The following is a 25,540-nucleotide window of genomic DNA, read 5'->3' as shown; positions in this document are numbered from 1 at the left end:
TATTGTGGGTGTTATTGTCGGCGTCGGCGTCCAAGGTTGTTGTTGATCTTTATCGTTTACGAAACTCTTTCCATCTTTCGCCTGGCAATTCGGCTTGAGCATCGTGACTGCACAGAGGTGTTTCTGACGACGGTACGCCTGGCAAGGGATGCACCTGATAAGAGACCCGTGTGAAGGTTGACGAGCCTTGAAATAGGAGAGAATCTAGATCTTCAATGCGAATATATCCCGTAAAGTTGACCAAATCTGCTACTGAGATAATAAATTACAGGTGATGAGAACACCCAGCTTGCATGGTGAGTCGGGTGTTGTTACTGGAAGAGGGAGCGAATGGACATGAATACGGACAAGACATCAACAGATCTATGTCATGGTAGCATAATAGGTGATAGTGCTTATACCGTTTGGCTATGATGATATGAAGAAGGCCAAGACATTGTGGGTCACATCACTATTTGATTGATCCATAGACGCCGATTCGAACCGGACTGAAACAAGGATAAGGTCTCTTGGTCAGCCCCAATATTGTCTCTAGGATCTCGCGACGAACCGAAGGGTCCATGAACAGTCAAGACGAAGTAACGCTAAGATCTTTCAGCTGGGCTGGAGGTGACCGTTTCAGAGGAACTCTAAGAGGATAAGTCCACGATGACCACCTAACTGACTTTGAAACCAGCCAAGGCGTAAAAAGTGTAGTCATCACATCTACAATATCAAGCTTAATAAAGGTCGCCGATCTGCAGCAGAAGGAGAGGAACAGTACCTTAGCGTGGCCTATACTAGGCCCCCAACTGAGGCTATACGAACACCGTAATTGGACGGAGATGGCTTCACGTGATCAGTCATCATGTTTCCCGTTGGGGGATTGGCTGTGGTTGGCTGTCAGTTGCTGACGCCCATAAGGGCCCTCCCGCGTCTAACGGCGCTACAAGAAGCCTCAGCCAGTCATAGCTCGAACTCTAACCGCCAAACAAAACGTCCACCGTCCGTCGAGTTTCGGATCATCCAAGTATTTCGGCTCTGCATTGCACGCGCGCAAAAATAGAACGCACTTGCAGCAGGATATCTCGGATCCAGCCTCTCCCATAATGACGTAGAGAGCAATCGAGGGCCCGCTCTGGCGGTTCCATAGCCCTCGAGAGGCCTTGCACCTGAAGAGGAGGCTTGCAGATGCCACGACTTACAACGCCCAGCAAGCGCTGGCCTTACATGTCATGATCAGCTTGCGTGATGTAGCCGGAGACGGCGGCTGCTGAGATATGTGTATGCTGCATGCCTATGCAAAGTCCAGCCAGTCCAGTCCAGCTCAGTCTTGTCTTCATATGCCCCCTTGTTTCCTAATGCATCCATCCGTTGTGACTGTGTTTCGCATTTTCTCTTCTCTTCTCTTCTCCTTTTCCTCTGTCGTATCCTCTGTGACCGCTTGTACAAACTCTCACTAACTAATTTCTCCTTGATTTTCTTTTTCCCTTTGTTCCTTTGTCATTTTGTCACGACTGCTCATGAATCCACTTCGTTGAGATGCTGGCCATCTCCTTTAATAGGATACCCTTCTCTTTAGGTGAGTTCACCAGCCCGACGTGCCCTGCCTAAAGCTCGAGCTGATTTCCGTTATTAGATGTTTCGTTGTAGAATGGCCAGCTGGCCATTTTCCTTCGTGCCGGCATGGTTGATCTTTTGTGTAACTGTCGTACTCGCGACTAATATCTCCAACGACTTCTCGAGTCTCATCCCCAGCTGTGCCGGAGAATGCTTCGCCTCTTTCCTCAACGTCAATTATGCTCAGAACGTTTGCACCGGAAAACCTCTGCTGGATTGTCTGTGTTCTCGAAGGGGCGCCTCGGGATTCACTCTCGGTGAGGGTGCAATGCAATGCATATCTGCTGAACGATCCATTGGTTACTGCTCCATAGTCGAAGCCAGTGGTATGTACTACGAACCACAGAGTACACAAAGAGTGTATCGCTTACACGGAAGCAGACAGAGTCATCGAAAATGCATATGATATTTGCAATGGGAGACCTGGCGCGGTCCATCCTACTTATCTCACCATCACGGCAACATTAGTTTTAGCTCCTACGGGAGGAGTTGTGACTTTTCCCTCAGTGACTACCAAGACTACTTCACGGCCGGATACATCTAGCGCTATTAGTACGTTGCCGACAACATTGGTCATAGACACATCCTCGCCCCCTATTATTCCAAGACCATCGACGAAACCAGTTGGCTCAACAACACGATCGACGGCCAGAGAACACTCTACGACTGATTCATCAGATGATTCAGATATCATCTCGATCACGGAGCCTCCGTTCCCTAAGCCCACTACATTTGAGACTTCTACATACACCTCAACTTCGAGTTCAGAGTCCGAGACCACCACGGGCGTACAGGGTGGTGCTGGTGGGGCAAGCAAGGACGAGGACAGCGATGATTCAGACAAACTCTCCACTGAACAGGTCGCTGGTATTTCAGTCGGCGTCCTCGCCGCAGTGGGGGTTGCCGTTGGAGCTATTGTATTGGCAAGATACCATCGACGAAGAAAGTATCCTCAGATCAAGACTGGTTTTCTTCCCATGAGGGACACCTGGGGTTATAAGCCAGATCGATCTGACAACGGTGGACATAATTCGTGGATGGTTCACCAACTGCGACCTGATTTGAATCCTCCAAATCACCCACCACCGCCGCCAACTTCCAACCGTAGGAGTGTCAAGCCTGAAGCCATTGGTGTAGCATTATCACCACCTCCCTCGAGCCGCAACACGGCGGTGCATACATCTCCACTGAGGCGACTATCAAAGCTGCTCCCTGCGAAACCGACCCTACCGGATATATCTGCCGGAGACACCGTTGACAAGCCCTTGCCTATTCTCCATGCGGAGCAAGCTGACGGTAGACGCCCAGATGATGGACATTCATCGCGAGATGAGAGCTCTTCAATACCACCACCACCGCCGCCAACACTCGATGCTGCTGCTTGGACAGGAAGATCTAAGCCGACACCACCCGCACCACTGAAGCTACAAATACCACAAGCCGAGAAACCGGCTGGACCAGCTGTACGGATGAGCAACCGTGAGAGTAACGTGACGGAGTTTGAAGAAGACCGTACGTCGATATCTCCAAACGCCAGCACTCAAGTCTGGAGACCACCAACAACGCCTCTTTCAGCAACAACCTATTATGTCGCCGACCAATACGGCAATTGGGTTCTGGGAAACCCAAAGCGTGCCTCGGTGATTGCTCGAGGGTCGCAGGAGTCCAAGGTTTCTCAGGAGGGAGCACTAAGACCACCCAACAATGATAACGCCCCCCTCAGTCGTACAGAACGAAGCGGCACTAGATCGCTTGCTCCTCCAGCTGAGATTATTCCTGGTGGTGCACCGTCCAGACATGGTCTACCTCGTCCGCAGTATCCCTCCCCCTTCTTCTCTTCCCAGTCTCACCCAAGACGCAGCGCTTCCAATCGTCGTTCCATGACAAGACCCCTGACTCGACCACGTGAAGACTCTAGCAGTAGTAGCGCCACCATCATCACCACCTCGACCGAGTCCTCAAGCATTCCGTCTGTGGCACCAGAACAGCAAGTCAGCCTCTCTCCTGTTGTTGAATCTCCACAGTCAGTCCGAGCTCGCCAGCAGCAGCCTCAGATCCCCCCACGAGATCCTCGGCGTGCCAGCCAGATGGGCAACTCTGGTGTCAGCGTCAATTCGCGAGCTGCCCCTCCTACGCGACAGGTAGTTTACAGCCCTCCTGGGCAGCCAAGCCCGACCTTGGGTCTGATGCAGCCTCCTAGTGCATACTACGTGGCACTACAGTCAAAAGCGCAGCTGAATGCGCAGCCACAACAGAAACCTCAACCAGCTGTTCAGGGCCTGCAACCCACCGACAACACAGGTATACAGGCAGCCTCATCGACAATGCGCATTGTGGAGCCCTCTCCGGAACCAGATGAGACCACAGAACCCGCGAGTGTCAAAGAAGATCAGATCCGAGTGTCCCCCTTCTATTTTGACCCACCATATCCTCAACCTCTTCAGTCTCGCCAAACTTCTCAGCATCGCCGTTCTGCATCAGGGCCTCAGCCTCAGCAGTACCAACCATATCAGAGGCCTCCCTCGTTTCAACCTTCCCCTCATCAACAACAGGCAGCCTGGCAACCTGTCCAGAGACTGCATCCACACAATCACCCGCAACAACGCTACAACCAGCAGCAGCAGCAGCAGCAGCAACAAAACCCTTGGCAGCCTACACAACGTACACCCACAGCATATCCGTCATTCCAGCAACAGCAACAGCAACAGCAACAGCAGCCTCTGCAGTCCTATCAGCGCACATTCCCGCACCAGCAGCCCTACCAACAACCACAGATGTACCCTTCTTTCCATCCTCGGCCAAGCCACCAACCTTACCCTCATAATACAGGAGGTTACCAGTCATTTCAACCCTATCCTGCCGGGCAGCAGGCTCAAATGCACTCCGCTCAATACCAGAGTTACCGCCCCCCGCAATCAATGAAACCTTCACTTGTTCACTCTGATAGCCAGGATTCACTTCTAGCTAAGCGCGTCGGCTTGGATCGCGCCGCTGGTATGACTATTGGTACAGACAAAACTGGCGCTTCAAAGTGGAATCGTGATATTCAAGACAAGACACCACCAAACCTTCCTATGTCGCCGCATTGGCAGCCGACATTGACCCCTACACGGCGAGGAGATGACCTGGTCTTGAACGTACAATAAAATGGAGATATAGAGATTTCGTCGACACATGCACCATCGTTCTTTTGTTTCGTGAATTAGATCACATATCAATTTTGTATAATAGTCAAGCATTTGGAAGCTACAATGAGCATTAGCAACAGTCATAGATGAAGGAAAAATGCCTCAGGACCGCACACGAATTCAGGGCGGAAATTATTGCATGCACCTATACTACACCACCTAGACATTCATTCTAATTCTATAGGTCACACTCTCTCATTAATACTCTTCGTGTACTTTAAGTGCGGTCTCTTTGCAAAGTGCTAGGTCCAGCTTGGGTTTCGTCCTTGTTCTCCTCCTTGATTGTTTGACCCATAACACATTCCCTCTCGACATACTGTCGAGGTTGCTGGGACGACTCACTCGGCGTACCCACTGGATCAAGCATGTCCAGTTCCAAGTCATGAAATGCCTGCTCACTGCTTTGGTTGCTGCGACGGAGACGTCTTCCATGCTTTCTTAAGCTCCCTCGTCTGAAAAATCCAGATGCATTCTGTCGCATGTCATCAATATGGTTTTCGAGCGCAACATCTAGAGCATCTAGACCTTGATCCAACGTATCACGATTGAGATGAACACCCGCATCAATGAGCTTATTTCGCCGTCGAATATCTTGCCACCTTGTCAGGTTACCCATTTCCAATACGTTCATTCGGCGGTTTTTGCCCATCGGGTTTCCTATCATTGTGGGCCGCCAGGCATAATCCTCTTCCATCAGTGCACGCAAGTCATTGGGCATGGAAGCTCGGCGTTTCGAAGACCGCCGACGCGCTTGGGTAATTCTCTCCATCTCTTCTGATTTTGAACGAGGTATGATGAGCACATTCTTGAACCGGATGAGAACAAGTAACAAGAGGACAGTCAACAAGAATAGTATCGCAGCTACGACGCTCGTGGCAACTTGTTGGCCAAGCTTCCGCGTTACATGACCGCCCAGCGCAGTTGAGCCGGCCGCAAGTATGTATGAGAAGGATTGTATCATAGCGAATCCTGCTGTCACTCTCGGAAAAGAGGAGTAGTTGGTTCGACGCTGGTCTTGACCTGTGGGATCACGGTGGCGACCAACCATTCCGGGAGACAGATCCGATGTATCGAAGGTTTCCATGATGAGGCCGTTGCATTCTGAAATGGCGAGGGAGGATAGAAAACCTATACATAAGGCAAAAAAGGTTGGCACGCCAGAACTGATTGGTGGTCCTGACGAAACAGCAGCATAGCAGGCGCCGCCAATCGGAAGGGCAATAGTAAAGACGGCCCGGCGGACTAGATGTGAAGACCATACTATTTTTTTGCCTAGGACCTCGCGGTTAACTTTATTTTCTCGGTTGCGAGATCTGGAGAAGATGCTGGCCTTTTGGAAAGGAATTGCAAGGAGAGCGCCGAGTGCAACGGCGGCGACATGAAGGCCGACATATGGCGATCTGAGATGATAGAAGCGAGATACGAGTGAGCCCAGCAGAATGATGACAAGAACGACTTGTGCATAAATCCAGGCGACGTATATTGCTACAACCGCGAAGCCAGGTTGTTCAAGCATCTCCAAGGATAAACGAACACCATGGTATGCTTCCTGTCCCCACCACTTTGGACCTGTCTTGACTCGATGCATCATCACTTCTCCTCGAGCCAGACGATGTGAGATGTCCCCCCCTGTTCGGACTTCTGCAATCGACCGTCGGAATGCAGATCGTCGGACCTCGGGGCATATCACATTGAGAATCAAGACAACTGCAATCATCATGATGCTGATGTAAAAGCCCCATGCTGGCGAATGTTTATCGATGATAGCTGCACCAATGAGAAAACCAAGTCCAAGAGATCCAATCCAGCACCAGGTCCAGATACCAAGCCAAATACCCATGCCACCACCATGTCTTCTTGCGTCGAAATGATCGACAACCTCTTCATGGGGATGCTGACACATTAGGGAAGCGCCAAAAAGGTCGGTCAGAACTGAGTGAAAGTTCATAGTCGCAAAGCCCAAAGAGCCACCCATTAGGGTACGAGAGGCCAACAGCATTACCCTCCAAGACGCAGTGTTGGTCAGCCTGGGACTGCTGACTGCAATTGCCTGTGGAAAAAGAAGAGGCATTGCAATAATGAGACTTGACATTATATACGGCTTCCGACCATGGAGTAAAGGCAATGGCCAGAGAAAGAAGGACGGAATAGCAAGGGCAAGGAAACAACCGGTGTTGCCGTGAACAGTGACATGTGATTGATCCACGATATAATACTGGATTGATGGGACTAGGCCCGTATAGATACCAAGTAGTACTCCGATGAGCGCTGTGCTCAAGCAGGCAGTAGATGCTACAAATCGCTTGCGAACGGGTGACTAGTCCCTCGCAATCGGTTGCCTGATGTGCGACTTTGGAAGGTTGAAACCTTGCATGTCCTGTAGACTCACGTGCGATCGCTTTCGAAGATTGATGCCGTGTTCGCCATGCAATCTTCTCCCAGCAATGTTATGTTCTGGTAGAGCATCATGACTGGTCCCACTTCGAACGGCTGATGAAGCCTCCACAGCTGCCGAGCGTTTGCGAGCTGTTGTTTGTTCTTTGACGTCCATTCCTCCAATATCAAGAAGGGCAGTTGTGCTGCGGAGATCGTTCAGCATACTTGGCCTCAGTCTACGATCCGTCTTGAACCCTTTGTTAGATTTCCGGGACTTTCTGCTGAGTGAAGAACGTCGTGAGGTGCCGCTTTGTTGTCTTCGTGCAGCCTGAGTCCTTGTTCGAAGCTCCTGATAGGTTCCGGAATAGCTCTCAACTACATCGGCCAGCCGCGGGCGTTTGGGTACGGCGGTGTAAGTGGCAGCACGCCTGCAGCCTGGCCTCGCTGGGTAGGCCATATCTGATCCATCTATAGGAATTGTTTCGACATTTTCTTGGGGTCTGTCGCCCATCGACATGTTTGATTCGTCCACACGATCGGCGCCATGCTCCTTCGATGCGGCAGGGTGACTAGCATGAGCTGCGGCTTCCGAATGATCCGCGACATCCAGGGCGAGGGAGAGAGCTTCATCGAGGAGCCTCTCAAGATCGCTGAATGCACGTTTGAACAGTACCCCGTCAACTCCAGGACCAGACTTGCCAGATAGAGTCGAGCAGGCGGACATTCTTCGCAGAGCCATACTACTTGGCAAAACAGGCTCTGATGGACGTCGATCATCTGATCTGATTAGTTTGATTCCAGGCTGAGGCTTGGTAAGCTGTGAACCGTCTGACTTTGCTGTGCGCGATAGTCGCTTGAGCCACTGACTTTTCCATAAACAGCTCATAATAGATCCCGAGGATTGACTGCGGACTGGTCTGTTCATGTTTGTAGCCAATAAGCTCTGGTCTTCCATCAGAGATAACTCTGGACAATTGGTGTCGTGAGAGCTGTTGTTTTGGACGTATGAGCCATGCAGCTGTGTGTCTGACGACGGCATATTGTGTAGGCATGTGCCTGTGCTGAGCGATGAGAAGCGTCTAGCATCCTGGTTACCAACACTCGAAGCGTTCGTAAAGACCGCATATTTTTCTGGAGAAGCAATGCTTTTGTCTTTTGAAGCACTTCCGCCAGGACAGTTCATGCCAGTCTTTTTCCAGCCCTCATCAGTTGACATATTTAGACGATTTCTGTAATCGCTCAGAAGGAGGTCAAAGTTTGGGCCCAGTTTCACCGAAGGAGACTGGGACTTCTAGTCTTTATTCGATAAGATACCCCTTGATCTAGGCGGGTTCTGTTCCAAGGTTGGCCGCTGGCCAATTTCCCCTGGTGATGACTCTAGGTCATTATCGGCGCACAGAATCCCTGTAGTCCCTGAAACATCTTCAACTTGGTGATCATTCTGGCCTCTCACAGAAGATTCTAGAGGACTGTGCTGTATTGTCATCCCATCCTGTGATAAAGAAGTTTTGAGGTAAAGGGGGGCAGGTATAGCGCCCAGAGTATTTATTGTTTCTGCCGAGTGTTCGGATTGCTGAGTCTTTGTAAGAGGAGTCCACTTATTTGTGCCAGAAACTTCTGAATCGGTCAATGGTGATTTAAGATGCCCAAGAGGTGCGGTGTCGTGTTTTTTTCTCAACTCTTTGATAGCCTCTGGTCCCATATCCTCGCTTCTTGGCATGTCCACGGATACACGTGAACTCGGAGGAGGGGTATGATCGAAGTCGCCAACGTCAGTACCGATGTGATTGTTAGAGTTCCCTTGAGGGAGAAAGGCCAGAGTGTGACCAATGAGGTTAGAAAACATGATGGAGTTTCACGTAACGTGTGCTAAAGCAGACGGCCGTGTCGAGTGTTGGACGCTGGAGACGAAAGTGTATCGCGATGACAAGGGGATTTACGCCGTGGAGTTGATGTTCAACTAGACGCCGTGTTGGAAAAGGTTGGATTTGAAGAAGTATTGCTGACGATTGCTTGAGTAGATGTAATATTGGATCAAGAGACTCGGTCATTGAACATGAGGGCATTCCCAACAAGGTCTAGGCTGAACACAGGAGGAGAATGAAGATGAAGACTAATGATTCTATCATGTATGTGTAGAAACGGTTGCTAGGATGCGGAAGACGAAAAAGGGAAAACGGTGAGGGGAGAGGCCGTTGTTGATGGAGTTGATGTAGAGTTACAAGTCAGGCCACTGAAGGGTTGACGGCGGCTTTGCCTTTCCCAGTTTCGCCGAACCTGCCTTCCATTTCACCTTCCCTTTCTCTCATAATTGCCATTATGTAGGAAGGAGCGATTGAATTAAGGCGAATACCTCGTTTCCTGGCAACAGATAACAAGCTCATCATGACGACATGTTGAGCTGCACTGCCAAGAAACCTGACTCGCGTGTAAGGCTGAACATGATACAGAGTCTGATGTAACTGTAGCCGAGTTTCAACAAAGGACCCTAGGGACATGATACAGGCCTGTTCTATAGAGAGGAACAAAGACCCAGCAACTCACGTCCCTCACAGAATGACCCCTACTCACAAGCGCCAGCCGCCCCAACCCCCTAGCTGGGACGGCTCACCCCTGTCCCCTCCAGAGGAAAAACGCCTTGAGCACTCCACCAAACGTCATGCCCCTGCATACAAACAGCCCGGCTTCGGCAAGCCAGGGATCGTCTAGTTTAATTTCTTGGGGACTCTGGCCGTCAGCATGGAACACAACCTCAGCCGTTTCTGACAACTGAATCGTGCCATTCCTATTTCGAACTGATCCCTGGAAACTACCACGATGTAGCGTTACTACTTTGGCTCACCTCAGCCTTTGATGAGTTCTTCAAGCGATAGGCGAATCACCTTGCAATGTTCGCCAACTCCAAAGATGCAAGCTTCAGGTAGCTCTCCGGCATGTCAGCACCGTTTTGTGCTGGCCAATTGCACCTGAGCATCCAGGTTCCCCTTATACACTGCATAATCCATCCAACCTTGAGCTTGGTTGTAAGCTTGCGATGCTTCTTTCCACGGGATTGTTACATCCTCCTGGGATTTAAATTTCGATTGTTGTGCTCGTGTCAGGAATATAACACTCGGCAGTATAGGTTATCGAGTGCTAAGTGAAACCTGCAGCCTTTCCACAACGACGTTGCACGGTCAGGTCCTAGTAACGTACGTAGAAGATCACCTTTATTGGTACACAAACTCCTTGTTCATCTATCCAAAACACATACCCCAATATCCTTGGCAACCCGACTGATCGTCTCACACCCTGGAATAGTTCCCTGCATGGCGCCAGTGCGCCTAATCGCGCACCGCCTGCAAATCACACAAGCCCCCAGCCCTCCTTGTAATCTGCGTCAAAAGTTTCCTGAGTAAAACAGCCGAAATCCCTCTCAAGGCTGATTGGCCTTACTCTCGCCGAGCGCACCCATCCTTCCCGCATGGCTCGATCTGGCAATCTACCGGGGTGGGTGGCCTAATAATAGGACACGCTAACCTCGGACGTCATTACCATTGCCGTGACCATGGGCTTAGACAAACTATCGAAACTGCAACCGCAACTGCAAGGCTGTGACTCAACTTAGTCGATGTAAGTGTTTTTAGCCCTTTCTGCCTTATCTGTACGATGCACAAACTCAGCACTTAGAGCTGGTGGCTTAACTGAGGCCTCCCCATGGCACATCTAGCATTGCCGTTGCAATGGTTTTCCAGCGCCTCGAAGTATTACAGCTGTGCTAGAGAAAGCAGGTAAAAGCTTTGAAGATATGGATGATTATAATGTGCGTGCACGTAACCATCTCTTTCGGCCGAGGCTCTCAAGGCTTGGTTGTGAAGTTGTGGAGAAGTTGACTTCATACGACCCACTTTGCCTGATGATCGAGAGGATGAGTTGAAACTAAGCCTCAGTAAAATAGGCACCAATCATGCTTTCTACTTTGGATATTCTTGCTAATTTAATGATGCACGAGAAGAGTTTGAGAGTATTGAGCAGAGGGAAAATTGTCTTTTTTCATATCGTGTAACGTTCAACGTCACACTTCCTGTTGCTCGTTGTTCGATTGGGAACCCAGCTCCTAAGCCAAGAACATACGTACTACATGACCAGGGTGACTCTTGCAATCAATGCTTTGTTAGGTATAGGCCCAGGTGATGCAGTATGAAAACAAAAAGAATACATCGGAGATTTTGAAAGATCCTCTCCAAGAGAAATGAAATAATGGCCAGCCATCCGTTGTCTACATCTAATGCTACAAGCATTTTAGTAAGCTCCGCCGGTTCAAATGCAAACCGTAATAAAAGTCCCAGTGACCCTAAGATGTGGATCGTCCTTTGTCAAAAAAGACATCCACGGAGTAAGAAAAGAAGAAGAAGAAGAAGAAGAAGAAAAGAAATCGCAGTACCGTAGTCCGGGGGCGGAGACTTGTTACCAGTAATGTCTCGGCCCATGATGCTCAAGAATAGAAATCCCACCGTCTAAAATCGCCGTGAGGCTCTCAGCACCTGCTGTTCCTAGATGTAATCCAATATCGCTGTATCCTGACTTGTTTCCAGCCAAGCGAAAATGAAGTCGCACCAATAAATCCATCGCTGTGCAAAGGGGAAAAAGGTCAAATAAGTCAACGCCATCCGACAATGTGAGTAGAGAGATTTTCCCTCCGTTGATGAATGCTGTAGGCAAATAAAGAACCACTGGCAAGTTCAAGAAAACAACGCCGTATGTTAAAAGAAAGAAAGAGAGAAAGAATTGCTGGCGAAGGGAGAACAGCGATGTGAGTTGCTCTCCCTTACCGAAAAAAAGGCATTCCGTCGTGATCGTTTTTATGTCCATGTCATATCTCATTCCCATGCCCTCGGCAACGTTGCTGTGATCTCCATAACAGAATTGGTCGCCCACAAAACGAGGAGGCCCCAATGGGCGACGATAGAGCCAGAAGGTCTGCAAAAAGCATACGCCTAGCGGTGAACCTCATTCGGAACTCCACCAGTCCAACGAAATCCTGCTAGCAAAAAGGAGAGCTGCGATGGGTTGCAGGAGAGAAGTTAAAAAACCCAGTCGTCGAACTTGAATATTATCAGTTTCGTAGAGCAAGATCCCACTGCCGGGGACAGAATCGTTCATCGATAGCTCTTTGAGCTCGAGTAGCCACTGTGGTAGCCACTGTCTGAGTAGCTATGTGGCGATGCATACTGAGCACCATGACTCGAGTGTGCAGAGCATAGGTAACCAACGAGGATCGTCCGCTGCTGGATGGGATGGCCTGGGCGGCCGTATGCTGCGCAGCGATCAACAGCATGGGTGTAGTAGGGGCATCGGCAAGCCGAATAGAGCTCGACAAGTTGATAGCACATGGTTGTGGTGGTGGGCCGTGAAGTTGTTGGCCTGGTGTCGTTGGTTTAGAATACAGGAAATTGTACAACCCAGTAAGATGTCTAATATGTGAACCAACAAAGGAAGAAATCGTTCGTGGTCTGGGTTCGTAATGAAGACAAGGGGCACTGAACAAGGAGGATGAAGCTTGAAGGCAAGATAGTGAGAATCAATCGAGAAACGCTTGCTTTATGAATCTTATGAATAGAGAGATAGGAAGTGAGGATAAGACAATTAACTTCCAAAGAGGCATCGCAGCCTTATAGGCCTGCTTGTAGCCTGGACGAGAGCATCGAAGGTCATAAAGACACGCCCCGGTTCGGGGCTTTTCTTTGACAAACAACACTACCCAAGAACATCACCAGGATGTGTGTCAAGGCACCAGTGACGCCAGAGACGCCAGTAAGAGTGCGTGAGAGCAATAGCCGCAAGTTGAGTCTGACTGTCTTGACAGGTGACAAAGGCTGGGGCGCGTCTATTGCAGGCTTGGGATAATTAGTGCAGACCCACCGCTGAAGGACCAAGGATGCCTTGGGCCTGGAGGGGAGGGGGTCTAAAGGACCTTTGAATTTGGGGGCTTTACTTTCTTCGGAGGCTATGGCTCCTAGGACCTTGTGCGTCAAGTGCCCTGTGCTCCGATTTCTTCTGTTTCATCGGGTGGTTCTTGTTCCGAAGGAAGCCAGAAACATGCCTTAACTCAACTTATCCATTGAGTGAGAGTGAGAAAGCACGGGCTTGCTCTCAAGGCGCAGCAGCGCAATGGGTGTGGATGAATGAGCCTGGCTACTGGGTACCGGTACCACATCAACCGGACAGGGATCCAACGGCGAGCGCAGGGGTAGTCCGTAGTGCGAAGCCTATAGTCCTGTAGGGACATACGCGACGGGCCATAATCAACTCCATCCATAGGTTGGTTGGAGGTGGTTCCTGGGTTCGGTGTGAGGAGTCATCAATTGGTCTGAGACAGGGAGGTTGAATTGACCTGCAGCAGGGCTGAAGGGGAGGGTTACAGACCTGGAAACAATGTGATGCAATGCAATGGCGATAGTTGAAATCGCACCCTCTTCTACTACCTAGGTATGTCTCATACTGCATTGCATGGTACCAACGTGGTACCTCCTGTAAGTATCGTAGCTGCATGTAAGAGCGGATTGAACGACTTTGTCTTGATCGGCCGAGGGTGACTTCAAAAGCTTGTGACGGCGACTATCTTCTTACCGTTAGAGAAGCACCACCATACTATGAATATTGGCGAGAGAGGCAGGGTTATGACGTATGCGAGACAATGGGGGGCCTGTAATCAAGAGGTCTGGACCCATGAGAGAACAGAAGCGCACAGCGTTGATGACAAAGGATGAGATGCGCTCATGGAGGACATGACGATGATGTATTAATCAGGGTCTTTTTAGGTACTAAGTTTGTAGGACGATTAGGACGTACGTGGAGAAAGTACTAGATTACGGAATGGCTTCAAAATTTAGGGGACTTTGGAGAGTTGGTCATTCAAGGCAATGGTTCGCCTGGCTCCTGTTCCCCATTGAAAAGCCGACTTACGGACAGGCCATCACACGTGCCCTCGAACATCAACAGGCAGATCAGGCAGAGACTCTATTCTCGTCCTCAATGAGTAACAACGTTAGCTCCTTTCTATCCATCGATCCTCACCTAAACGCAGCACGATGGGACTTTGAAACACGCAGCAACACGACAGCAAACCCCCAGCCACGATATCACGAAATGATGCCTGAAATGCCATATCGGGAATGCAGACCGTCCGTCTGGCATCCAATCTTGAAAGTTTCCCGACCGAATAAGTCACCAAGATCAAGTTTCCAGATACCTTCCTAGCTAAACAATGTCGATACAAAGACGTGTCTAAGAAAGGGTCACACGCAGTAGCACTGCTCAGCGCTAACCCTTGCTGCTCGGCACTTATGGTGATGGTGGGCAGGCCTTGCTGCGCCCAACGTCCCGGTGCTAGGGCAATGGAGTCCCTGGAATCTGATGTGGTTTCTCTAGCTCTTGTTTCCCGTTTCATACCAACAAGCATCAGCTAATTCCAACTGTGCAATAGTAAAAAGCCGCCATCTCAAATTAGAGTCAGGGAGCTACCGACTAGCGGGCCTAGAATCGTATGGGTCTCGATCATTACCCAGGGGCTCATTCTTTCACGATTCCACAGATGACATTTTCGACACCAGGACAACTCTGTTGCATTATAATATGATAGCTCATGTAGATTTAAACATTCGCCCGTTACCTAGATGGCCATGTTGCTGGGTTTCAGGTCTATATGGCCCCAAGGCGAGATATACCCGTCATCTTGGTACTACGACTTTTTCCAATATTGTCTTAGTACCTACCTTATGAGCCGATATCGATGGAAAATGGTAGAAACGAATCAGATTCAGAGCCACAATTTTAAGAATACTACTCCGTACCCGCCCTATCACCTGCTGACAGTCATAGCGACAGGGTCCCCTGTCCATCATAAGGCTATGTCTACATCCCACCCCAGGCCTTGGCAATGCTTGCACTCTTCACGAGTGCACGCTTGGGTTTGTTATGACATAGAGTCGTGGTGTCTGACAATGCTTTCATACTGTATAGATGATGTGTTGTGGTCTTCGCAAAGTCTTCAAAATCGCATGAAATCGCATGTGGGTTTCTCATTGTTGCAGTTTATAAAGAAACATATGTGCCTAGGGATCAAGTGTAATTATTGGGGAACCCATCGAGTGTACAGTATGTCTAATGGTCCCAGATCGACCAAGACTCCCCCCCCTCCAAGACCACAGTGTTGGAAACTAAGCACACCTCAACTTAGTCTGTCATACCATCCATACAACATTTCTGCGCAACTGGGCATGCATCTACGCTACCACCACCACCCCCTGAAAGTCTTCCGAGTACTATGCAGGACTGACCAGTCAGCACTACTACTATACACAGTTTCGACACTGACTCTTTGCTCATGAATCCAAATGTGGAGGCAGCCGGCCCAGCCTTGCATTGGTGGCTTTCTGGATGCTCAGGTACGTTTTCTCACCCTCGAGTGATCTGGACAGTTGCCTCATAACGCTGACAAGTTCCCGAAAATTTCGCCGCTCCCTACCTCATGTCTTACCCAAAAGCGAAACCTGAACTCCTATTGGAACGGGAAACAGTGTTACCTGCCGCGGCCATAGGAGAACAGGCATATGACTTTCTTAGGTCAGCATTCTGGCCTACCTCACGTGGTCTCCGGGCACCGAGTTGGCTGACATCCGGGCCTTGAGAAGACGTGCCGTGCCGTATTAATTGTGAAGATAACGAGAATTCAGTGTTTTGAGTCCCGCATGCCTATCGGTTGAGTAGGAAAGATCATATTTTCTCGACATCCATGTTGCGCTTTTACATTGCTTTCAACGCACAGCACGACGGGTGTAACGCATTCCTGGCTCAAAAGACTTCGAAAAAGACCAATAGCGCAATAGATCTCTGTGAAGGAGGCTCAAGTTGACACCAACTGTAGGCTTAACGCTTACTGTTGCATCGCAATTCCGTGAACGATAATCAAATCTATCAACTACTAGTTTGAACGTGCATGGAGTCAAGGATTGATCGGTCACTACTGTACACAATGTCTCACTTTGCCACCACCATTGACGGTCCGTTGCCGTTACATGTCTTGCCAGAGACACCACCATTTGAAGAAAGTGCTCAATTGGCTCAAGTATAACCAACTGGCCCTGATTGGGAATCAAGTCTTCAGGCACATGTTTCCTCCAAAGTTTTCCAAACTTCGCGATAAGACTATTATTGGCATCCATGGTGTGTGTACCCATTCTCTCGGAATAGTGAATGCTGTAAGTTAATTTTTGGTAAACACCCTGGTTTAAGGTTGAAACTGAGTGCCAGAGTTAGACGTCCCCTATGCAGAACCAGAAAAGGAGTCATAGGACAGGCATCAGAAACCACCCAGGCTAGAGCATCATCGCATGCAGGATAAGAAAAAGGGCTTCAGTGACTGGCCAAGTAAAGGTCCAGTTAGACGCCCACACAATCCAAAACAGTCTGGGGCAGAAGGCAGATGACGAGCGAGCCCTCCATCGTTGTCATGGATGGTTGTCCAAGATGCTCACCACTCATCTGCCTAAATCGCTTTGTTGCGATACGACTCGAAAACATTGCGCTTTTGCGCATACCTAGTCTGGGGGTCAAAGTGCCATGATCATATCGTGGAAATCATTCTCTACTCAACGCACAATTACCACACAGATCACGCATGTCCAACACGGCCCTGACGGCTTACTATCATCGTCATGGAGGGTTTGATGACCTCACAGTCATGTCGCACAGCGATTCAAGACCTTCAGCCTCGTCCGAGAACCTATAGAATAGCCCTGTCGTCTGCGGGGAATGGGTCAGTCCCGTCTACATCCGGCGACCGCACCCAATAATCGGAGCCCGGAGGAGGGCGCCACTGCATGCCCCACGTGCTGCGCCTCCCGCCGTGGCTTGCCCCCCCGTTGTTCATCCCGGAGTCGCCGGCGGAGAAAGCTTGACTGATAACATATTTCACCTTAGGCCATACCATGACAACTTCTAATCCTCATCTGTTCTGTTGCAGTGACTACTTAACGCCCAAAAAAGTCATACCGGTCACAATAAGACGCAAGGCATTCTGATGACCCACCTTTGTGCATCTTGATTCTTTTTAGGGATACTCATCCCATACTGAGCTCAGTCTGCCTTGGACTCATGAACCCAACTAATACGATACCGGCACACATGCAGTCGTTTGAGCATACCTTACTGTGACAGATGTCAGACTGAACTCTCGGCCGGACCCGTTTCTAATGTTAAGATGAGCCCAGCGTCCGTCGTTGATTTGCCAATCATTTTCACATCCACCCCTTTCTGACCATCTGTTTCCCACTCGCCGGTACCGACGTTATTGATCAAGGGGCATGCATGGCTCCCTGCACCATCGCCTGGCTTCTTTTTTTAATTTTGGCGGCGCGGCTGTTTGCCGATGCGTTTACATCCTCAACCCTACCCATATTTCCCTCCCAGCGAAAGATGTCACCGCTTACAGTTAGCACAAGACCTTTACATGAACCCCCCGGCACATCATTTGCCGCCATGCCTCGCGCCTCCTCTTTTGATCTTGACGCAGCCGCGACCCTATTCGTGATCACAGGCGTGGCTCGTCATCTGTCCGACATCATAGGGCGTAAGGCTGATCTGCAACCGCGGCGACGTTTCTCGAAACTGTCCCATCCTTCGAGCTTCGGAACCTCAGCTGTTTGACGATCAAATAAGCATCTGACGTCTTACATGTTAGCGAGTCCTGCACGAGCGCCAATAATTGTATTCGCGGAAGGGAGGCCTCAGTCAATAATCAAGAGTCAACAATGAGTCTAGTCTCGAATGTTCCATTATGTGTAAAGTTATGTGGTTGCCTGGAAGGCTCATTGGTGTTAGCCATACTCTGTCTGGGTGTCCGAACCCTTCTTGCGAGCCCCCTTAACTTCTATACTCTCCGATTCGATACGGACAACGACATCTATTGAGTTGAGTTGAAACAGTCGTCAAATCTCGTGATATACCCTTTTCCCCAAAACAGTTGCCGCCCATTCCCAAGCTATGTTGACTCACTAGTCGCTGTCTCCTTGTATCACGAATTTGCCTCCCGCAGATCCATCGCAAAGGGGTTGGAAAGCGGACGTCTCTGGTCATCGTGTAGGCGTGGTAACAAGGATTGAAATAAATGATCGAGATGTAGCATGTGCCCTGAACCCATCTTCCCTCTTCTGCATCCTCCATGCCTTGGCCACCCTGGTAAGATCCATGCGATTTTTAAATATAAGGCGAAGACGAAAGTCAAACTGTCTCTGGCAACGCCGTTGCATAGTGTATCGGTTACCCAAAGATGCACGCACAATGGTCAGAACAAAATGTTTAACGCAACGCAACCTAAACTCCAATCATGATAAGTAGGGATCCTCCAGATAAAAACTATGTTCGTCGACTCATTGCGGCTGTTGCACCCGCAGCGGCCAGGTCCTGCTTCGCACTCACACTCCTACCAGCAGCTCGAGGCAAGCCACTTGCTCCTTGTGCAAGCCCAGTCGTACCGGCGCTCGTTCGTTTGGTTGGCCCGGAGCCGATAGGTCCCGTGGTCCCGGAAGTCTTTCGCACACCACCAGAGACGAATTTGTGAGGGCTGGCTCCAGTTCGCAGAGACGTTGGGGGTTTGGCACCAGCACCTGGAGGCTCCGGCAGAGGCCGCGGCGTCGAAATTGTGTTATGCCGCTTCATGGGTGATGATTCGCGAGTTGGCGGCATACGAGGGACGGGCATCTTACGCCCAGTAATGAACTCGTGCCGAATCGCGTCCTCAGGTTTCATGCGTCGTTCAGGGTCCCAACGTAAGCACCTATGCAGAAAGTCTATGAACACCTCGTCGTCGCATTTGAGCACCTGGCCTAGAGTTTTGGAAGAAGGGCGACGTCTGCGACCTTTGGACGATACTGTAAGACGGGGTTTGCCCATTGAATCGAAGAAAAGTTTCTTTCGAGTGCTCTTCTCAATCAAGTGCTTTTCAGGAGGCCCGAAAACCTCCATGATACAAGCAAGTTGCTCTTGTTCGTTTTCTCCAGGGAAAATGGGGACTCCAGTATATAGTTCTGCCAGGATACATCCAACACTCCACATGTCAATCGGCATACCATAGGTCATGCCAAGGATGACCTCAGGTGATCGATAGAAACGAGACTGAATATAAGTATACACCTTCTCATTTTCAAAACAGCTGGAGCCAAAGTCAATCACCTTGATTTCCGCATGAAGGGGATGTCGCAAGAGAATATTTTCGGGTTTGAGATCACAATGAATGACTTTGTGCTGCTTGAGCAGATTGAGTGAGCTGAGAATCTGCTTGGTGAAGCGCCGAATAATCTTGATAGAGAATCCTCTGAAAGCGTGGGCTTTGATGAGCTCGTAGAGATTCATGTCAAGCAATTCTGTGGAGATGCAGAGGTGGCCACGGAAATAAAAACTTTGTGTAAAGTTGACCATGCTGTGCCTATTCTTCGGATCCTGTACCAAATTAGCATAGATATTGAAGGGTGATTAATGACTCTAGCTTACCCATTCACGAAGCTTTTGCAGGATGTTGACCTCCACAAGAGCTTGTTGATGGAACCTTTTCTTGTTCCTTATGATCTTGATAGCTACCAGACCGCCAGTCTTGTGATCAATGCACCGAACGACTTGTCCAAAGCTTCCCTTTCCTAGAACATCAATGATCTCATACCGATATGCAAGGTGGTCTCCAGGCACAATCGTATAATCGCCACGCTCGTCATCATATCCAAAGTTTGGTGCGTCAGACTGAAGATCACCGACAACCTTGTGGGCGTTTTGTGTCCCGCAAAAGTACACATCGGTATAGTCCACAATTTCGCCCCTCTCATAAATATTGAGCATGGCAATACGAATAGCTTCGTGAGGGCCAACTCGCTCTTTGGGGGTGGCTCGCTTTCTGAGTGCGTCGAGGGTTCTAGCAGCAACATCCGTCTCTTTGCGCCTGGAGCCCAACTTAGCCATCTCTTCTTCTGCTGCCATATCGTCCTTGTCAAGGTCTGCAGAGTATGAGTCAGGGCCTTTCGACATGCCAGAAGAATTCCTGGGGCGAAGAATCTTCTGCATGACTGAGGTGTTTCGAGCAACGGGCATTGTTGAAGGGTCTGGCACTGTTTTCTTCACAGTCCAAGATTCGCTTTTTGTCTTGTCGTGGGAGATGAACCCATTGAGGCTTCCACCAGAGCTCTTTCGCCTCCGTGACTCAAGATATCCTCCAGGAGGTTGCTTCACGGTTGGGGAAGGACTGGCTTGCTTGAGAGTTGACAAGTTATTTAAAGTGGAGGAGATGGGGATCCTAGGAGGAGGCATAGGTTCCTCTGGCTGCTTCGCGCTGGCTTTCTCAACCACATCTGTAGGGGCAGTAATGTTGCTCTTGGAGTTCCCGCGCTTCCAAGAAAGACTGAGTTTTCGCCGAATAGAGCTCATGGAGGAGGGTGTTTGTGGCTCATCCAGGGAAGGTTCCGGTTGAGGAGATTTGGGAGTTGGTTCCGCCTCTTTAGGCGCACGAGGGCCCGTAGGCTTCTGGTGGATTTGATCTTGGAACAAGTTTTCATCCAAAGTCATGAAGTCGGCTCCCGTCTTAGACCTCTTTAAGAAGCCATGGTCTGCGCCCCCCTTGGGTAACGAGGATGACAAGAAAGGCGACATGCTTTGCTTGTGATCAAGTTCCTTGAAAGCTAACGACGATTCAGTCGAACTAGCGTCAGGGGGTGTAGGCGTGAGATGTGTGTGATGAACTGAACTACTGCTCCTAAGAGAGGGAAGCTCAGGAGTATCGCCATGGCGACTTTTGGCAAAGAAGGAGCTTTTGGAAGCTGTCATAGGGGTTGTGGGTGTCTTTGGCAATTGCCGGGCTGGTGGTGGAGTTTCGTGCCTTTCTACACTGCTGTGGTCCTGCAACGCTGCAATCTTGTTAGCAGTTGGGGTGCTCAAAGGTCCCAGGTTAATTGGTGGAAGTCTTAGAGGCTGTAGATGTCGCTTATTAGGAGGAGTGGCCTTGTTTTCAGGCTCAGCCGCCACATTCGGAACATAGCTCTTTCGCGCACTGGGCTTCCTCTGAAGCTTCGTGGGCTCAGGAAAGACAGGCATAGAAATGGTTCCAGTAGAGTTTGAGTTCATGCCCATGGCGTCCATGTTACTAAGCGCAGTCTTTTTCTTCTCCATGAAATAAGTGTCTGCGGGCGAGTCTTTCGGCGACTCGTAGGCTTTTGGTATAGCAGGAACAGGCGGGACATATTCGTCATCGTCAGCCGGAATAGGATTGTGGACTGTAGTATGTTTTGGCGCAGGTAAGCGTGACGTTGATGAAGAACCAGATATACGGTGTAGCGATCCAGTTGACGTTCTGGCCGAGTTCAGGCTAAAGCCCGAGTTGACTGATAGATTTGAGTTGAAGGATTTACGGTGGAGGTCTGGCGTAGTTCTCGAGGATGATGGGGTACCAGAAGTTCGTCTTGGAATCATAGAAGGCGATTTCGATTCAGCTCTCTCAGGTTGATTGTTCATCGACACTGGTGGTGGAGGCGGAGGGGTGGAAACCTGACCAAGACTCAATGACTGAGGCATTGTTGAGAGTCGCTTCATCCTCCTTGTATCAGTGGGACTAATTGTCCTCGCGCCTAGGCCAGTCGCATGTGATGAATGGTGGGCACCGGGCATCATCGAAACTCTCTTGTTCGCGGAGGACGGTGTGCTTAATCGGCCTCCGACCCGAGGTGATCGCGGGGCCAGGGCAGAGTGTCGGTTCTGCTCTGGGGTAAGGGTGTTACCAAGACCAAGGTTGGTTTGATTTGGTCGTGGTGGCGGTTGTACTGATTTGGATTTCGCAGCCCTTGAGTTGGGGAAATTTCTTGTATTATCGAGCCACGATGGATTGGCGTCCATAGAAGCTCTCGTCGAGCCAGTAGGCGTCCCTTCAGAGAAGAGACTGGGGCGTCGCTTCTGGGGAGGTCGCGCTCCATAGTCCCCATCGCCAACAATTCCTGGGCCGATCGACTTTCGAGGGGGTTTTGGCACGACGGTATTGGAGACAGGCGGGTATTGACTTTGTCGACGAGAGCGTGCAGCGCCCGGCCCGTGGATATGATCAGTCGGACCAGAAGCACCGGAGGCATTGGCAGGCGGTCTGTTGGAATTACTAGGTCGACGCAGTAGCGAGCCTGATCGAGCCGGTCGAGTGTTGGTTTGGACAGCAGTTCGTGTGGCAGCACCATTCGATGACGGAACTACTTGAGATCTAGAAGACATACTGGCGTTATCTTCCCCGTGCGTGTCGAGGATGCCCCCTTCGCCGTTGGGAGACGGGAATTGGGTCAGTTTGAAGTCTGTTGAAGCGGATTCGATGCTACTCTGTAAATCGTCGAAGCTAACAGAGGGCAAGAAATCGAAAGAGGCAGTCGAGTCGTTCAATTGACCTGAATCTCCATCACGACTAAAAGAAAAAATGGAATGATTATTGGAAGGAGTTGCGCTGAGCATTGGATCGTCGGAGGCAAAGGCAAATCCAGGGTTCGTCGAGGGGATATGTGGTCGAGGCTGAGCGTTGGCGGTTTTGCCCCTGTCACAAAGGGATCAAGGTCAGCTTGGCCATGTGCAGAAATGCAGGGCGATAAAAGACTTGGATATGACGATAACAACGGTACGCCAGAACACGCATTGACCAAGTCGTCAAACAAACGAAACAAATAGAAAAATGTCAGATGGAAAGGGCTCACAATCGCGTTGGAGAAAAGTTGGCTGGTCGAGGCCCAGCAGGTGCCTTGTGGTCGCGGCTCATGGAGTCCAAGGTCGAGGGGCGTGGCTGGCAATGCGACGAAGGTGGATTTCACAGGGTCGGGTCGCTGGCACAGACTCAGTCCGGTCAGGGAGCTGAGCGCATTCGAACGGCTACCTCATTCCGGAATCGATAAGAGTATTGAAGTGCAAGAGAGCAGACAGGATCGAAGTAAGAGTCAGAGAGCGGTTGGCGACAGGCGAAAAGGAGCCTGGAGTGATTGATTGCGGTGGGCACCCTGAGAAAGGGATGGTACAGTAAGATGCGAGATGGAGTAGAATAAAAAGATGGAGTCGTTAAGTTGGTTAGGTAAGGTTGTGTTTTTTTCTTCTCTGGATGGGGATGGCCTTCCCTTAGGTTCATGGAACACTGCTATAGGCGGCCACTGGCAGTTCCGGAAGGAGGCATGGGGAATACCTGCGTGCTAGGGTGCCCCCTTAGGTAGCGGGCATCACACTCTCTAGCGTGTGAAGAAAGGCACCTGAGAGGCCGATATGGTTGGAAGGGGCCTCGTGAAGAACATCGCGGTCGATAATGAGCAGTGGACAGCGGATCTCAACACGGTAGACGAGCAGTTTGATTGGCTACTAGAGCTTTGAATTTGGTCCCTGGATGAGATGCGGGCAGAGGTGGAGGCCCAATACCGGTTGTCGAGATGCCTTTTACCGCCATTTAAGTGGATGCAAGGTACCTGTATCATGGGCTCATTCTACCCATATCAAATGTATCTTCCCCAACATGAACCTCATACTGCAATACCTCAGGAACGTCCTCTTACTTTATTAGCCTTTCATGAACTCAACGTTGCATATCGAGGAACGTCGACCGTTCGTGATGGAATATGGGGGCATTCTCTGAAAAACAATTAATAAATGCCAATCCAAATCCGGGCCAAGGATCTCGCACCCCTGGATGCATTTGTCGCGTTTTATCGTCATCTCATTCCAAGCTACCTTACCTACCTAGGGGAGGAAAGAAAACACGGGACCTCAATCCTAAATGACAAAAAGACTTAAGTAATGTAGCCTAAGTTTAGGATAATTTTTATCAAGTTTATTTTGACACCCTACAGCGAGGTTCGCTGTTTCCTTGCCCCCGAGGGCCTACCTACCTACCTAAGGTAGGTATTATACTGCTACCCTGCTCTGCCAGCTGGTCTCTATAACACATCCACCACCCGATAATGAGCGGCGATGGCGGTGGTTTTAGGTAGAAGATTTACATGGTCAGTGGAGAAGACAGCGGTTTCGCGAATGAATGCTACCAGCCATACCATCCACGCATAGTGCCGAGTCGCGTGAACCGGTTGACGCATCAACGGGCACTGGCGCAATGCGCTACCCAGGTCGACAAACAGTGTTTGTATTGGGCCGCAATCGGATGTTGACATTGGACCTAAGGTAATCATCATAGCTGGGGTTTATGAAACGACAAGTGATCCGATTTGATGCTACGACATTGGCAAGTGCTTCGTTGTTTCTCAATCAGGCTGTTCGCAACCAGGCTCATGTCTCTAGATATAAGAGTGCTGGGCTGTACTCGTGACGAGGGACGGGCCAGACGGTGTGGCTAATGGATACTCCGTAGATAGATGTCTTATTCAAGCCTCCCGCTCAGACCAGGAACGTCCCAGTGAACACAAGGATTGAGTCGTGTCTCGGAATTTCAGGGACCCCATCAATTTGCCCCAGCAGGAGCTTTCTCGGGCATCTTCAACCGGTAGGGCCATACGGATGCGTCTCTATTATTTACCAAGCATTTTGCCGGACCAATAAACTAACCTGTCAAGACTGTTGTCAGCTGGTACCTTATGCATTGTTGTCCTGCCAAGCATTAAGGATCTGATGGTCCTGCATCTTGAGTCGTGTTTATTGTTTTTCGCCGTCAATACACGATCTTGGATAAAAGTTGGCAGTTCATAGCTGCTCCCAGCATCTGGTGGCCGCATAGGCAATCTAGCATCTGGCATATGTGAGCTGTCGTTGTCATGAGCAATGTCCTGTTTGAAGTGGATTATGCCCATGACTATGATATGCCACTTCATCTCATCAACCATATATCAGACACCGACGAACTGGGACACACATCAGTGTAGGTGACACAATTAAGTTGTCGGGAAAGAATTCCCGGTTTCAATGTTATTGCTGGAATGGGCTGCTGAATGCCTCCACGGCTTTACCAATAGCACCAAAATGACGAAGGTTATGCTTTCTTCATTCGATATTCAGTTGTGTGGGGTAAGCCAGATTTAAGGGACGACATGGATGTCGCTATAGTTATCTAAATTCGGGTGGGATATATGTATATAATATGAACCATGTCTCGGGACTTATCAACTTTCTCATGATGTCCGTAGTTCCATCCTTTATTCGGATCGATGCCAAGTCTTCCAGACTTCATCAAACGAGGCAATCCATCTGCATCTAATTTGCTGTACTTCTTCAAAGAGCATAACACAGTCTGAAGGCGCTACGGCCCGCTTGGCACTACTGTAAACTCTAGCTGACGGCAGAATCATGGAGGGTATCCAGTAAATTGTTTCCCACCCATAACGAACATCATTTACCGTTGGTTCGAGGCT

At 49.8% G+C, this 25,540-nt stretch overlaps 4 protein-coding genes; 1 reads left to right on the top strand and 3 right to left on the bottom strand.

The window, feature by feature from the left end:
- Nucleotides 1–1,633: 1,633 nt before the first annotated feature.
- Nucleotides 1,634–4,745, top strand: FFUJ_07357 (related to DEF1-coordinates repair and RNA pol II proteolysis in response to DNA damage; the record flags this gene model as incomplete). XM_023577600.1 has 2 exons in its annotated part: nt 1,634–1,925; nt 1,981–4,745. The coding sequence occupies 2 exons, from the start codon at nt 1,634–1,636 to the stop codon at nt 4,743–4,745; spliced, it is 3,057 nt and encodes a 1,018-aa protein (XP_023431431.1).
- A 259-nt stretch (nt 4,746–5,004) lies between these two features.
- On the bottom strand, nt 5,005–8,379 carry FFUJ_07356 (related to Polyamine transport protein; the record flags this gene model as incomplete). XM_023577599.1 has 2 exons in its annotated part: nt 5,005–7,104; nt 7,177–8,379. The coding sequence occupies 2 exons, from the start codon at nt 8,377–8,379 to the stop codon at nt 5,005–5,007; spliced, it is 3,303 nt and encodes a 1,100-aa protein (XP_023430647.1).
- A 75-nt stretch (nt 8,380–8,454) lies between these two features.
- FFUJ_07355 (uncharacterized protein) lies at nt 8,455–9,009 on the bottom strand (the record flags this gene model as incomplete). Its single annotated transcript, XM_023577598.1, has 1 exon — nt 8,455–9,009. One exon carries the CDS (start codon nt 9,007–9,009, stop codon nt 8,455–8,457), a length of 555 nt encoding a protein of 184 aa, XP_023430646.1.
- Nucleotides 9,010–18,557: 9,548 nt separating this feature from the next.
- Nucleotides 18,558–22,962, bottom strand: FFUJ_07354 (related to putative dual specificity protein kinase pom1; the record flags this gene model as incomplete). XM_023577597.1 has 3 exons in its annotated part: nt 18,558–19,640; nt 19,692–22,743; nt 22,901–22,962. 3 exons carry the CDS (start codon nt 22,960–22,962, stop codon nt 18,558–18,560), a joined length of 4,197 nt encoding a protein of 1,398 aa, XP_023430645.1.
- Nucleotides 22,963–25,540: the final 2,578 nt, after the last annotated feature.

The sequence above is a fragment of the Fusarium fujikuroi genome, chromosome FFUJ_chr05, assembly GCF_900079805.1.
Source record: "Fusarium fujikuroi IMI 58289 draft genome, chromosome FFUJ_chr05".
In the NCBI taxonomy this organism is placed as follows: Eukaryota; Fungi; Ascomycota; class Sordariomycetes; order Hypocreales; family Nectriaceae; genus Fusarium; species Fusarium fujikuroi.
Note: the sequence above shows the minus strand (reverse complement) of the source record. Positions and strands in the feature narration are given on the sequence as shown.